This window comes from Giraffa tippelskirchi, chromosome 11 (assembly GCF_054371585.1).
Source record: "Giraffa tippelskirchi isolate mGirTip1 chromosome 11, T2T-mGirTip1v1.2.pri, whole genome shotgun sequence".
Taxonomy (NCBI): Eukaryota; Metazoa; Chordata; class Mammalia; order Artiodactyla; family Giraffidae; genus Giraffa; species Giraffa tippelskirchi.
The window spans coordinates 29425740-29442316 of NC_137285.1; the positions used below are offsets into that span (position 1 = coordinate 29425740).

Genomic DNA, 16577 nt, shown 5'->3' on the forward strand with positions numbered 1-16577 from the left:
TCAGGTTCTCAATCTCATAATGGAGTTGTGAAAGATTGGGTGAAACAGGTCCCCTCATTCCATCCTCTTAGATCACATAAATGATGTATATTTACAGAAAAAAATACTCCATTTTTGGTGGAGTTCACTTTGTGAAATTTTCTCAAGCAGAAATGACTCCTAATGTATGTGCACACTGTGATTTTGCAGTCGAATGTGTCAGGAACCTCACTCCTGTTTGCGTCTGTGTCTGGCAGGGTACTACACGTGTGTGGAGGTCATCTTCACCCTGAGGAGGCAGGTGGGCTTCTACATGATGGGCGTCTATGCCCCGACCCTGCTCATCGTGGTTCTGTCCTGGCTTTCCTTCTGGATCAACCCCGACGCCAGTGCTGCCAGAGTGCCCCTGGGTAAAGTATCTCTCTCGGGGGGTCAGGAGCATGCTTGCGTCTTTATAGAAATGACTACGTAATTTTGAATTCATATGAAATCATTTGAAAAAAATGAGTCTTGGAATTGTTTGTAATCTTTCCCCAGACTTCCTCCAATCCTTGACATTGAACTAGATTTTCTCTGTGTTTATGCATTCTATAATTAAACCAAGTTTTCTCTTTTTGTGTCCTTGGAGTATTTTAAGCAGTTAATCCATCCTAAATTGATGCTCATGAAATAATTATTAATAAGCGATTTTCATGGATGATGGAAGCCTAAAATCCCCAGTGGTGCCACGCTTAAAAGCAAAAGACTATTTGGGTAGAAATCTTTCTAAATCATATTACATACGATCTCATACTTTTCATCAGGGAATGTGTAATAACATTTATCGTTTTAAAAATGACTTGGCATCGCTTCTCGGCCTTTTGGCTAAGATCAAGTGTAAAAATGACTTGGCATCATTTTCCTGAACACTAATTATTGTGTGCGTACCATCAGGAAAGCTAGAGAGAATAGGATCTGGCTATCCTATAGATATATATCAAGCCTGTTTGTTATTTTTAATGCTCTGTGACATAGAAACACCATTAGCCAGAGTTGGAAATTATATCTGTATTAAGGCTTAAATAGTCTTCGGTTGGGAAAATAATTGAGAGCCTTTCTTCTGGGTAAAGTGAATAAACTTCAAAATAAGTACATCATAACAACATATTTTGATTGCATAACAACATATTTTGATTGCTTGGAGAGTTTTAAAATTTGTCATTCATGTGTATGTGTGTGTGTTTTCTGAACATCACATTGAACTTACATAGTTAAGTCTGTGAAATATGTGACCTCTTAGCAACCTGATTAACTTCAGCGTTTTATTTTTTTTCTATCTTCAAAAGACCTTGTGCAAGCCTCACTCCTGACTTACTGGAGGAATTAAATGAAATACAGACATTAAAGAATAGGAAATCAGGAAAGAGCCAATGAAAATGACAGTTTTATCCAGATAAGAAATTTGGCGATTTTTCTCTAATAACCATAGAGACCAAATCTATATCTTAATAAGCAAAAAAAAAGTGAGAAATTTCATCCTAAGAATTGTGTATCTCTAATGAAGACAATACAGTTGATAGATTAATCCTGTAGGAAAGTAGAATTAACTTTGTAGATATTGCACTGGGACTAAAACACCTCAAAACTTGATTTAAAGTCTTATGCTTGTCAAAAATATCATACTTTTCCCTTAAATTGCTAAATATTCTGCTTATTAGAGTTATCTTACTCTCATGCAGTGATATAGATTGAAATATTAGCCTTCCAAGGATGCTCTGGAGACATCCCAATCTCTGACTTGTTTTTGGAGGAAACTCTCTGTAAACCTTCCTCTCTTATAGGACTTCTGATTATGAAATTCATGAGCTATCACTTAGCATCCAGCAGACCTACTATTTGGAAAGAAGTTAATGGTTAAATATCAATCTCTAGAATCAAACCAGGTCTGAATTCCAGCTCTGTGCTTACCAGTTGTAACAACTAGCCATCAGATCCAGCCTCTATGAACATACTCTTGGACATCAACAGGGATGGAAAAGTACTGCAGGGACTTTTGGAAGTTTGGGAAAAAAAGTGAGTGTTAAGCCCATTCATGAGTTCATAATATGCCTCATTTACATCTTACTTTACAGTTTACAAAGCATTTAGACACATTCTAGTTTATTCATCAGGTATCTATGGAGTATTGACTATGGTTAGGTACTATGCAAAATGATGGGGATGTGGTTAAAGAGTAAGTAGTGAATAAATAGTTTATAAAATAGATTTTAAAAAGCACAACTCAGCCTCAGTGAATTCATGCTCTCTTGGGAAGAAACAGACACCAAATAAGTACAACATATAATATGTAAGATGGAGACACAGGAGGGAAAGCTGAGGGCAGCAGCCTGCTTGTGGAGAATTGCCTCAATGAGAAAGTGATGTTGAGAAGAGCAGGAAGGAGGGGAGTGAATGGACCGCTGTGGATTTCTAGGAAGAGAGTGTGACTGGTCAGCGATCAGGGCAGCATCCTTGAGGCAGAAGCCTGCCTAGGACACTAAGGAGTCTAGTGAGAGAAGAGGGAATCAGTAGATGAGGTCAGAAAATTAACCGTGGTGAGAGATGGGCTGTGGAACACTTCTTAAGGAATTCTGGTGACTTTGGCTCTTATTCAGAGTGAAATGTGAAGGCCCTGAGGGCTTTTGGGTATGATCTGATTGAAACTGTAACTGTTTCTCTTTACTGCTTTGTTTAGAATAGGCTGAAAGGCAGCAAAGGCGGCAAAAATAGAAGCAAGGAAAGCAGGTAGGAAGCCTGAAATAATCACTAGTGTGAGCCAGGGAGTGTTAGTGGAGGTACTTATGAATATTAGATGATGGATGTGGTAGAGAGAGATTTGTAGATGTGTTGCATGTGAGATTTAAGGAAGTAGAATAAACTTATGAGATGAAATTGCCATTAACAGAGGTGAGTAAAGCTTCAGGTAGAGTAGTTTTGAGAATGTGGGGAGGTTCTGGATGCACTGAGTTTGAGATGTCTGTTAGGTGGAGATAGCAGGTAGGTAGTAGGCTGTACAAGTCTAGGGTGTCTTGGAGGAAACAAAATTGGAGAACTGAATTTGAGATTTCTCAGGATTTAGATGGTATTTAGAGGGGTGAGTGGAATGGAGGTAGTGGAGTCTCAGAGCTAAATCCTTGAGATTGAGAAGATGCAGAACAACCCATGTGATGTGGTTTCCTAGAATCCTGCCAAGTGGATAATTATGTATTTTCAGGGCAGGAGAGTGACCAGTCAGTGCCTGTAGGTCAAGGCCAGGGCTAAAAATTGCCCTTGGCTTTAGCAGCCTGGGGAGTCACTGGCGTAAAGGACAAAGAATGTCCATGGAGTGAAGAGAAGGAGAAAGCCTGGTGGGAGTGACCTCAGGAGAGCATAGGCCGGCGACCTGGAGATGGGCAGTGTGAACAACTCGCCGGACACTGTTAGGTGCCAAAAGTAGAAGAGGATGGGTAAGTAGTAGCGGTGGGAAGGGGCTACAGTCTGGTCATCATGTAGTTAACTTCTCCACCTGGTGGAGGTTTTAGTATCTACATGACGGCTCACAAGATATGACTCAGTTCTTATGCATGCGTGCAGGCACAGACGCTTAGTCATGTTTGACTCTTTGTGACCACATGGACTGTAGCCCACCAGGCCCCTCTGTTTATGGGATTTTCCCAGCAAGAGTACTGGAATGAGTTGCCATTTCCTCCTCCAGAGGATCTTCCCAACTCAGGGATAGAACCTGCATCTCCTGAGTCTCTTGTGTTGCAGGAGGATTCTTTACCACTGAGCCACTAGGGAAGCCAAAGGTTTTTGACTATGCTTCATGACTAAACTATTATTATTTGATGTCCTTTGTTTTCTTTTGTTTCTGCATTTTCTCACTTCTTTGATTAAACTTATTCTTTGGCTTCAGTTTTTCCACAGACAGAAGGCAGACAGAAGACATGAGGGACAAAGACCACAGGGTCCTGCTCCACTTCGATAGTATGCTTTCCCATTAAACAGTTGTTGGAGATTTGGGTTGTTTCCAGTTTTGGAGTATTACAATTGATGCTGTGAATAATTGTGTACAAGTCTCTGTGTGGGCATATGTTTTCATTACTCTTGGAGAAACACCTAGAAATGAGATTTCTGCGTTTTATGGGGAAAGTACGTTTTACTTTTCTAAAATAGTGTTTATCGACATAATGGTACCGTTTTGCTTGTTTTATATACTCCTCTGTCACATACTCCCCAAACACTTAATTTTTGTGTCTTCTTGTGGTGCCTCTAGTACAATGTTGAATAGAATTGTGAGAGATGTTTATTCCTGACTCTGGGTAGCAATAGTTGAAGCATTCACTGTTGCATATAATACCGGCTCTCTATTCTGTAGCTCTCTTGATCAGGTTGAAGAGGTTCCCTGCTTTTCCTAGTTGGCAGAGTTTTTATCATGACTGTTGAATTTTGCCAGATGCTTTCTCTGTGTATGTTTAAATGTTTACGTTGTTTCCCTTTATTTGATGAATTTTACCAACTGATTCCTAGATGATAGATGAGTTGGAAAAATTATTAGCACAAACGTGTTCATAATATTGATTTTTCCTTTTAATGTCTAGCTGTAGCAATGTGTTCATTCCTGTATATTCCTGATATTGTTAACTGGTGAATTTTTTTTTTTTTTTTACTGCTCTAGCTAAAGGCTTATCCATTACCTTGGTATTTTCAAAACATCAGCTTTGATTTCATTCATTTTTTTCTATTTATTTTTCTTTTTCATTGATTTTAGCTCTCTATTCTTTCTTTTCACTTAGTTTAGATTTTTAATTTTTTTAATTTTTAAATTAATTTGTTAGGAGTAACAATTTTTATTGGAACATAGTTGATTCATAATGTTGTATTAGTGTCTGCTGTATAGCAAAATGAATCAGCCATACAGAAACATATACCTACTCTTTTTTCGATTCTAATAGATTTTATTTGATCTTTGTTTTGATGCTTGAAGTAGAAACTCAGTTCATTTTAGGTCTTTCTTCTTTTTTAATTTGAGCACTTAAAGTTACAGATTTCCTTTGTAAGCCCTGCATTAGCTGAAGTGCACAAATGTTGACATATTTTTACCTTCTTTCATTAAATTTTTTTTCTTATTTACATTATGATTTCTTGGGCCCATGGATTTTTTAGATATGTGTAGTTTGGTTTCCAAATATGTAGGATTTTCATGAGTACTTGAATATGATTTGTTTTTAATTTTATCAGGGAACATACTTTATGATTTCAATACTTTCATGTCTATTGAGCCTTTTTTAATGGCCCAGCCTAGCATACGTTTCTTAGCATCATCCCATGTACACTTGCAGTGCATGTTTGTCATTGTTGGTGTGGTATTCATACATATGAATGGAGTCAAGTTAGTTGATAGTACTTTTAAAATCTTTCCTGTCTTTTGTCTAGGTCATAGTTATTGATGAGGGTGTTGTTAAAATCTCCAACTCTAATTATGGAATTATGCTTCAGGTATTTTGAAGCACTGTTATTAGACCCACACATATTTATAATTTTACCCAAAAAGAAAAATGAAATCATTTTGACTTAGATTATTGACTTAGATTAAATTTCAGAATATTCTGTCAATATGGCTGTTTTGACGCAGTGTATATTTCCTTTCTCTATTTTTTCCTACGTTGTTTCAAAAAGTTACAAAATTAATTTTCCAATCTTTTCCTAGGATGGCTCATATTATTTTTAAAAATTTAGGAATTTACCCTAGATTCACTTTGCTTTTTTAAAAAAGGATCGGTTTTGTATTCTAGTTTTATTTTTCTTCCTGTCTTTTTTTGATTTACATTCTTCATTGTTAACATAATCAAAGCTTCCTCTGTGAATTTTAGGTAGACTTTGTCTTCAGCTATTTCTTTAAGTATAAAAGTGATTGTGGCAGGAATGTCTTATACTTCTTACTCTAAGGAAGCTTTAACATTTTCTTTTCCTGGTACATAAAATGCTTTAGTTGCTGCTAAAAAAGGATTTTTTAAAACAAATAATTTTCAATCATAAATATAAAAAGATGGATAACTCAGGTCATAATTCAGGTCTCTAGCAGGCCACGTATAGTACCTTTCTTTCTTCTTATAGACTTTTCTTATCATCTGGAGCAGTGGTTCAAGATCTTTTTGATTATAAGAATCTTCTTCAAGAATTTCGAAAGTATTTTTGGATTTGCACATGGTAGCAGTTGTAGTTTTGCTTTTAACTGCCCTTTGGTTAGAGTGATGTAAAATGATAACATGCTGATATAATAATTTAGCAGTATTTCTAAATGAATTTTCATGTTATTAATAACAACTACATGTATAGGAATTTAGCACGTATTGTAATTCATCTCAGTATGGGATAAAAACGATTTGAGGTTTAGATAGTAGCTGCTGTGCACAATTTCTCCTAAACTTGCTCTGTTGGTTCTGTTTGTTGTGAATAGAACCCCCTTTCTTGTCCTTTCCATTCTTCACACTTTTTTTTTTTTCTTTATTTCTTCTTTTCCTTTTTTGGTCTTCTAGTTTTGGGTAGTCCTCTTTAATTCAGTGCATTCCTAGCATATGTGCTATTAAAGAATCATTCTACAGATGTTTCCTCTGAGAGTGGCCGAATGAGAACTCTCTGGATATCCCACAATCAGAATTCATTATAAATAATGGTCCTTTAAGGATTTTATCACTATGAAGTATTTTCTTTATACTGATGAGCTAGACAACTTTCTCTTCACTCTGAATTCTTTATAAATGTTTTGTCCAGGTCAATTCTTTATGTAATTTATTATTGCTTTAATTTATACTATTTGTCAGCCATAACATTTAATATATGTAGACCTTCACATCTATTTATCAGAACTGATATAAATTTTACGGCATATTCCCTGATTTAAAGTCTAGGCTTGACTTATTTTTGCACTAGAGAGTGAAAATTAACAAACAACAAATAAGGACTATATATTTTAAACATTTGTAGAAATATTGAACTAAGAAGTCCTGAAATTTATTAAAGAGGTGCTCCATTAAATAGGGATATTTTATTAAGAACACAATACTAAAATTATAAAAATCCACATTTGTATGAATGATGGGCTTCACATTTCTTTTTATTGGTTCATAATATAGTAAAATTCGAGCAGAATTTCACTATGGGTTAGTTAGAAGTGAAGTAATACCATCTGACAGCTGTCTTAAGAAAATACTGAATCATTTGTCTAGAGAAATATTATTTTCTCAGATTTCTTATTTTAGGATAAAAGAGCAAATGGATGTTTCCTATTTTAATATGATTTCCTATAGACAAGGTACACAGTCATGTCCCTCAATTCGTCTCTATTTCCATTCCTACTTCTTCAAAATGATACAAATCTTAATGGAATTGGCCACCATGGTTTTTATTAACTTAACACCTGGGACTTTAAATACCTCCCAAATGTCTATTAATATTCTATTCCTCCTAATTCTTCTGTGCTTCTTTGATCCCCTTTTTCTGACACCTGAGCATCCCTGCCTCAGAGTCCCTTCCCTTTTCACCATGACTCTCCTGAATGATACTGGCCAGTTTGTCCTTTAACAAGTTTCTGGGTGCCTGGTGCTGAGTTGTGGTTACCAGTTCTTTGTCTCTAGACCCTTATCTGACCTAACTAGGTATTTTCCTTTCAAAGTCACATCTTTTCCATAGCCTCCTATTCCTATTATGCATTTCATGTTTCCCCAGTCATTCTGTCCAGAAGTTTGTCTCAGTCTACCTTCTTTCTTTAATTGGTAACCAAGTTTTAAAAAATGTTTCTTCCAAAATCCTTCTTTCTACATCAATCCTATCATTCATTTTGTTATTCTTTGTTTCTGCATTTCCTATTTTCTCTTTGTTAGTCTATTTCTATATCCCTACTAGAGGGACATTACTGAAACATTCTTTTGATAATATCATTTCTCTACCAAATACTATTAGAGATCCACACTAGGACTTTCAAGACCTTCTAATCTGACACTATTCTCCATTTCATTCATAAGGTTTCTAATATGTCAAGATAAAGGTTCAGGTATGCTACTAAGTTTGCTACAATGTGATACATTCTGTGTTATTGATGAGAATGGAATGCTATGAAAACACAGAGAACGGTCAGTATAGCCTATCTCAAGGCCCCTTTTTGCTTAAGTTGAGGTAACATTTGATTAAAAATTTTAAAAGAATGATTTGAAAAAATGACTTACCAAATGAGTGCCCATAAGTATAATTAACTGAGGTTAGGGCAATGATTGAGAAGATCTTGGATTTTTATGCTATTTTTCACTTCCAGGCTAGAAAACATTAAAACCTATGTTAACTTTTAAAATATAGTGCTACTATATAATTAATTTTCATCAGGATGAAGGATAGTTACTATAATAGTAAATGAGATGTTTAGCAAGCCTAAATATATATATGTAATATTATTATAGACATGTATATATGTAATAGTGTTATATACATGCATATGTATATACTGAATATTGTTTCTATCTGCGGAAGTTATATCTTACAAAAAGTCTCTCTTTCTGGGAGAGTCTCTTAGCTCTTCAATATTTACAAACAAAAATAAAAAATCTCCACACCTTTCAGAAGCCTCTGAAATGATGCAGCTGATGGAATATATATTTTTCAATGTTTTAGCTGATTATTGATACTAGTATAGTACTTACTGTATTCCCAGTGCAAGAGCAAAGACAGCCAAGTACATCTTTCATCATTACGGTAATATATTCACTAGCTCTCAGAAGTGGTCACATCTAGGAGGAAAAAGGTGCACATAGCCCCATAACTGAAATTCAGTCTCAGAGCTGAGGCAAACCTGCTCCTGCTTGACTTAGAGTGAGGCTTCCATGACCTTACCTGAGGCTCCAGCCCAGTATGTGCTGGTGATGGTCCCAAGGAGTCATGCTTCCCAGACCCTCTTCTGAAAACTGAGGAAGGAAGACCCAGGGAAAGTTTAGGAGTGTGGCAGGAGGGGAGAGAAAGAGGGAGATGAATTATTGCTATTCTCCTTTGGGATTTTACACTTATTTGACTTAAATTGATATTCAACTAGTTATTGTCCCATAAAGGTTAATATAACATATAGCAAGATTTCATTCTTTCCTTAAAAAGCTAGAATCATTTGTTTTCCCTGATATAATCCAGGATGTTCTCCACTTTGTCTTTTCTATTAGATTTTTTAAAATTTTGAGTCTTATCAGAAAATTGCTTTATATGTTCTATTCTTGTTCTGACTTAGTAGTTCAGGGAGCAAAACTCAGCTCTATAAATGTTTAGAGTAAAGCTAAGAAGTGAAATAACTTCTCTAATCAGAGAGCTTTGTGGCTTCCTTAGAGATACTATGGAATAGTTTTAGGTATCTTTAATATTTACATAAGATCCAAATGGTGGTTTTTATACCTTGGTTTACATTTATATTTATTTTAAAAATATGTTAGATGTTTACATGCATCCTTACCCACAGTAAATAATTCCTCCATAAAAATTATCTACATAGTATTTCTTCTACTCTTTATGCTTAAAGGAACTTGAGTGACAGTGGGTTCCTGGAGAGGTGGTGGTGGTTTAATCTCTAAGTCATGTCTGACTCTTGTGACCCGAATGGACTGTAGCCCACCAGGCTCCTCCATCCATGGGATTTCCCAGGCAAGAATACCAGAGTGGTTGCCATTTCCTTCTCCAGTTACTGGAGACAGATTTCATCAAAGAACAGTGATTGTACAACATTTACATTACTCAGCCATTAAAAAGAATACATTCGAATCAGTTCTAATGAGGTGGATGAAACTGGAGCCTATTATACAGAGTGAAGTAAGCCAGAAAGAAAAACACCAATACAGTATACTAACACATATATATGGTATTTAGTCAATGGGTAAAGATAACTCCGTATGCAAGACATCAAAAGAGACACAGATAAATAGAACAGTATTATGAACTCTATGGGAGAGGGAGAGGGCGGGATGATATGGGAGAATGGCATTGAAGCATGTCAGTTATCATATGTGAAATGAATTGCCAGTCCAGGTTCGATGCATGATACAGGGCGCTTGGGGCTGGTGCACCAGGATGACCCAGAGGGATGGGATGGGGAGGGAGGTGGGAGGGGGGTTCTGGAAGGGGAACACATGTACACCCATGATGGATTCATGTCAATGTATGGCAAAACAAATACAATATTGTAAAGTTAAAAAATAAAAAATAAATAAATAAAAATAATAGTTAAAAAAAAAGAAGCATATTGGAAAAGGAAATGGCAACTCATTCCAGTATTCTCACTTGGAGAATCCCGTGGACAGAGGAGCCTGGTGGGCTGCTGTCCATGGAGTCGCACAGAGTCAGATATGACTGAAGTGACTTAGCATGCATGCATGCATTGGAGAAGGAAATGGCAACCCACTCCAGTATTCTTGCCTGGAGAGTCCCAGGGACAGAGGATCCTGGTGGGCTGCCATCTATGGGGTCGCACAGAGTCGGACACGACTGAAGCTACTTAGCAGCAGCAGCAAGAAGCATCTTGAATTCTGGTCTCTGTCCTGCAGGAATCTTCTCGGTACTGAGCTTGGCCTCTGAGTGCACAACCCTGGCTGCAGAACTTCCCAAGGTGTCCTACGTGAAGGCGCTGGACGTGTGGCTCATCGCTTGTCTTCTCTTCGGCTTTGCTTCCCTGGTGGAGTACGCAGTCGTCCAGGTGATGCTCAATAACCCCAAGCGAGTTGAAGCAGAAAAAGCCAGAATTGCCAAGGCCGAGCAAGCAGATGGCAAGGGGGGAAACATGGCTAAAAAGAACACTGTCAATGGCACAGGCACACCCGTTCACATCAGCACCTTGCAGGTAAGGATGACGTCTGACGTCGGCCAGTGAAATGCGTTCTGTGGGTGTAAAGGTTTGGTAGAATTGATTCACACTGATTTCTTGCTCACAGATGAGAAAGAATTAAACTCAATCTACTTTTTGGAAAAGAATAGAACACTTAGTGAATCAACCATCAAATTGCTAGATGACTTCTGTGGAATTCAAGGATGCTTAAATTCCTTCAGTATGATGTTCATATCAAATGTGGAGGTCTTGCCCAAACTCTAGACCCCAAACTCCAGACCTTCCTACTCTTTCTCATGTGATAAGCCTTCATGAACGGCCAGGGGACTGTGGGGGAAGCACCGAAGGCATAGGGAGCCCATGTTCTCGATTCATTCTCCCACCTCTTCCTCATCAAGTTGGAGAGCTTCACAAAGCACATGTCAGGCAGGCTACATCGTTATTGGGTGCCTGGCCCATAGGTAAACTATGCCCATGGTTTGGGATATGTCCGGTGCAGGGTGAGTAGCTGGAGAAGAACTGAAAAACCATAACCTTGCCTTGTCACTTGGTGATGGATCTAAGAATAGTGGACAATGCCTCCAGATTCAGGTACTGATAAGTCCTAGAGCCACAGGCAGTGTCATGGGTTAAGGACACCTCTCCACTTATCCCATTATGCCTACTTGATATCCTCAAGTTGAGAAGACCCTTATCCAGGGGACCAATTCCATGGAACTTAGCATGGGAAGTTCCACAAGAGACTAACAGGTCCAGACCATTCTGCAGCTGGGAAATCTTGCCTACCTGCCTACCCCGGCCCCAGACCATGTCCATTTGCTCACCACCACCATCACCACTGAATCCTAGAGTGTTAGACACACTTTTAGATACAGAGGCCAGTAAACTGTTCTTAGGTGGTTCTGCCTAAAGCTCTTTTGTTTGTTTGTTTTTCTGTTAAGTCATCAACTCATTTTCTGAGCCTATAGTCAAGTCTGCTTGCAAATTCTTCATTGCTATCTTGTAGGGAGGTTCCTCAGGCCCTAGAGCTCTTTATACCCTATTCCTCTTCATGAAGAATAAGTATAAAATATCCATTAATGTGGAGTTATCATGGCCTTAAACAAATCATGTCTTTAACATATCTCTTTCCATCCTTTTCCATGCATCATGTCTATATCATTCTATTGAAGTGAATTTCTTGTGGGCAACATATGGTTGGCTGATGGCTTTTAATTTTCTCTGCCATGATCATGTTTTAATTTTTGTGTTTAGATCATTTAAATTTAATGAATTTATTGATCTGTTTGGGCTTCAGTCAATTTTATATTTTATTTCCTGTGTATTCTATATTTTTTAAATCTTTCTTTTTTCCTTCTTTTGTGTGGATTGCTTGAACAGTTTCTAGCATGACATTTTAAGTTTCCTGTATTGTTTGTAAGTGTATCAGTACCTTGCATGATCATTGTTCTAGGTGTTACATTATATATATACATGACTTTTTCACAGTCTCTTAATGTCATTATGTTACAAATTTGTGTGATGTTACCTCTCTTAACATCTTTTATTTTCCTCTATATGACAGAATTATTGAAAATATTCCTTAGAAACTAATTAGAAAGTGTTATAATTTTTGCTGCACCATCAAAGATAATTTGGAAAACTCAAAGGGAGAAGGAAAGTTTTTTGTATTTATGGATACTTTTCATTTCTTTGATCTTTCTTTTATTGTGATTTTGCAAGGTTCTTTTATTATTTTCTTTCCTTTTAGAGAATTTCCTTTATCCGTTATTTTAGATCTCCTGGTGGCAGATCCTTCTAATTTTCCTTCATCTGGGAATGTCTTGGTTTCCCTTCATTCCCAAAGGATGCTTTCACTGGGAATAGGATTCCTGGTTGATGATTCTTTTCTTTCAGCACCTAAAAAATATTGTGTTCCTTCCTTCTGGCTTTCACTTTTCATGTCCAGAAATCAATTTAAGATACTGTTATTTCTTGCAAAATGAAATTTCCAAGATGCACAGGAACCTATGTGAAATTTGTATTCTGAGACAAGCTTCAAAATGAAAATGAGTCCAAAAATAACTCAACTTTAATAGACACATCCAACTTACAGCAAATATGTAAGACTGACAAATTCAGAAGATTGTTATACATTGACACATGAAAGAAAATATGAAAAAGGAAATTTAAAAACCATTGCCCTTTAATGTATTGATTTTACTAATGTAAAATATAATTATGGCTTTAGTTTCAAAATACTTTTGTTCTAGTATATTTTGCTTTTCAAAATACAAATTTTTGCTCAGTAACTTCAATCAGGGAATATATCACTTATTTTTAGACAGAATAACAATGGTAATTAATGGAAACACAGTGAAATTTGAATTGTAGAAATATTTTGATACTGATTTTTAAAATCACTTGCCATCATGCATATATAATTGTTTAGGTTTCTCCCTTCCCCAAATCTGGTACTTCCTCCACAAGTCCTAATATTTTGTTTATTGATTTGTTTCACTCATATATTTCTACTTTTATTCAATAAAAACAGTTGAGGACCTATTGCTGTTCACAGGAATCTATTTCCAACCCCTAGTATCTGGAAAATCCCATGGATGGAGGAGCCTGGTAGGCTACAGTCCATGGGGTCGCTAAGAGTCGGACACGACTGAGCGACTTCACTTTCACTTTTCCCTTTCATGCACTGGAGAAGGAAATGGCAATCCACTCCAGTATTCTTGCCTGGAGAATCCCAGGGACGGCGGAGCCTGGTGGGCTGCCGTCTATGGGGTCGCACGGAGTTGGACACGACTGAAGCAACTTAGCAGCAGCAGCAGCAGCAGTATCCTTCATAGTCTTCCTTCATAGCTCAGTAAAGAATCCACCTGCAATGCAGGAAACCCAGATTTGATTCCTGGGTCGGGAGAATCTTCTGGAGAAGGAAATGGCAACCCACTCCAATATTCTTGCCTGGAGAATCCCATGGACAGAGAAGCTTGGCAGGCTACAGTTCATGGGGTCGCAAGAGTCAGACATGACTTAGTGACTAAACAACCACTAGTATCCACCAGATGAGTCAGAGCTGCAATTCATGTAGCATGAATATGATTGCTATTTCTTTATAATAATGATATGTATTTTAAAATAAGAATTGATTTAAATAAGAGAATGAAATGGTTGGATGGCATCACTGACTCAATGGACATGGGTTTGGGTGGACTCTGGGAGTTGGTGATGGACAGGGAGGCCTGGCTTGCTGCGGTTCATGGGGTCACAAAGAGTCGGACACGACTGAGTGACTGAACTAACTGAACTGAACTGAAAATATATAGGAATTATTCCCTTCTGAGCATCTTTATCATCTGTAGAGCATACCTTTATCACCATGAAATCACACCTAAGTCTTCTGGCCAAGAAATATTGTTGTTTTCAAAACAAAAAGGAAAAGAATTTATTTTTTGTTCCAGCCAACATCTCCCTAAAATTAAAAAAGCAAAAACATTGTTTACTGTGATTTGCTTTTCCATGTGTGCAGATTCAAGCTGGGAAGGACCACAAAGACAGTCTTAGAGGCTACAGTTGGAAGGTTTTGGAAGTTCTTATGTGCATCATTTTTTATCCCTGACAGTCTCATTATCGTAGCATTAATACCTCATTTTTGCTACCAGTAATTTTCAGAAATGACAAGTTTATATGATGAAAGTAAATGAGTGACATGTTCATGAGAGGAGCAATGGGGGAATTATAAATTAGAGAATCATAGAACCAAGATCACCTTTAAGAATGTGTTAAGGAGGGTTACTGTCTTACTTTAAGTAGTTTATTTAGTCCCTATGCATATGATATTATAATGTTTAAAATAGTATTTATTTTGTAAATATTTATTAAATAGAATGTATTAAATACTATTTATTTTTAAGTATTTATTAAATAGCATTTATTTTGTAAGTACAAAATAGTATTTATTTTATCTTTGTACTCTTATGTAAATATTTGATTTGATATTGATGTGCAGAGTAATAACTAAAGAAAGTTGTGTTTGTATAAAGTCTTTGATGAGCAGAAGAAGATGAGACCAGTTAACTAGGTAAAGAATTATGAGTGGTAGGGAACCTAAGTTTATTCCTTATTCAATTCTGTCACGCCATTGAAAATTACTTCCATTGTAGAGGTTCTCTCCACCAACACACCCACACATACTCACACCTTTCATTTCAGATATCAAAATCTCCAAATACATTTATAGAAGAGGGTTTAATAAATTAAATATTAAACATTTGATATAACTAAACTGAAGCTTTTGGGGGTGCTTTTTCATTTTATCACTTTAACATTGAAATAATTATTCTTCTTTTAGGTATTTACTATATTTAAACAATCTTTCAGAATAAATATAACATGCATTGTCTACATTTTTAATAAACTGTATAGATATTAATACAATTTTATAATGATTAACATTGCTGGCAGAATCTACTAATAAGAATAAATTTATTTTAAAAAACTAGAAAATTTGAGGTGTTTAAATGTATGACTTAGATTATAGTATCATATAAATTTGGCTGCTTGTCTGGTTACTTACAGATAATGAAACCATTCGTGAAGTCATGAACAAAATACAGCTCAGAGTAAATGCATTTCTGTAGTAAACATGTACAGCCTTCTTTGTGAAAAAGTAAAAAAAAAGAAACTGATAAGAATCATGCTTCCTGAGTTACTGTCAGAAGCTTAAGTCCTCCTTTGTTTTGATATGTGGATTCCAAAGCATCATTAGTGCTTTTGGAGTGGAGGATTCTAAAGGGAGGAAGAGTCTGAAGTACCCACAGAAGGCTGCTCTGATGCAAAGGTTTGTTACACAGAGACTGTTTCCAATTTCTGTTCCAGCGCAGGTTGTGATTCAATCTTTATACAGTGCGCTTACACACCCTTCAAACAACACTGAAAAACTGGAGCTTCAAATTGTGTCTTCTGTTTGTGACACTTACTGGAAAGGTGTGTGAGTGGAAATGTGTGTGTGTGTGTGTGATGATGATGGACTGCTTGCTGAAAGTGACCTTTTAAGATTTCAAATTGGGGAATTTAAATAGAATACCTGGAAGTAAATTTTAAATATATGTTCATGCATATATATGAATGATTTCCCAAAGTTGCATTTAAATTACTTCGATTCTAGTTGCTAGCTTTGTTCTGTCTCATTATATTGATGAGTCCCTATTTTCTCTATTTTCCTGGATGCTGTGTAAAACTGATTTGGATCAGACTCTGGATCAGTGGTGACTCCTCAAGACATAATTCCCCTTTAAGCCCCACCAGGCTCTCACACTGGCGGGACTGGAATTACACATTAAAAACTGGGGATCAGGAATCCTCTTTTTTCAGGTTCACTTCCTTTAGCTCAAAGTCTTATCAAACCAGGATGGAGCTAAACAGACATTTTCTAAATATTTTAATATATTGGTGATTCGCGTTTTTTAAACATATAAGACATTCAAGAAGGATGAACTTCCAGAGCGTCAATCCCATTCCTACTTATTAACAGTTTCTTGTATACTCTTTTTTGTTTGTTTATTATTTATTTATTTGGTTGCACTGGGTCTTGGTTGAGACACCTGGTGTCTCCTGCTGTGGTACGCGGGCTTCTCTACTTGAGTCGCGTGCGCTCAGTAGCTGTGGGTGTACCGGCTTAGTTTCGGTGCAGCATGTGAGATCTTAGCTCTTCAACCAGCAGTTGAACCCATGTTCCCTGCAGTGGAAGGCAGATTCATAACCACTG

At 36.7% G+C, this 16577-nt stretch overlaps 1 protein-coding gene across 2 annotated transcripts in view; it reads left to right on the forward strand.

Moving 5' to 3' along the window:
* Positions 1–16577, forward strand: part of GLRB (glycine receptor beta) — an 84611-nt gene that overhangs the window by 64052 nt on the left and 3982 nt on the right. For both annotated transcript variants that reach the window (XM_081538003.1, XM_081538004.1), the window contains exons 8-9: positions 237–389; positions 10545–10837. In XM_081538003.1, the coding sequence (XP_081394129.1) occupies positions 237–389; positions 10545–10837 (446 nt within the window). The remainder of the gene's footprint in view (positions 1–236; positions 390–10544; positions 10838–16577) is intronic.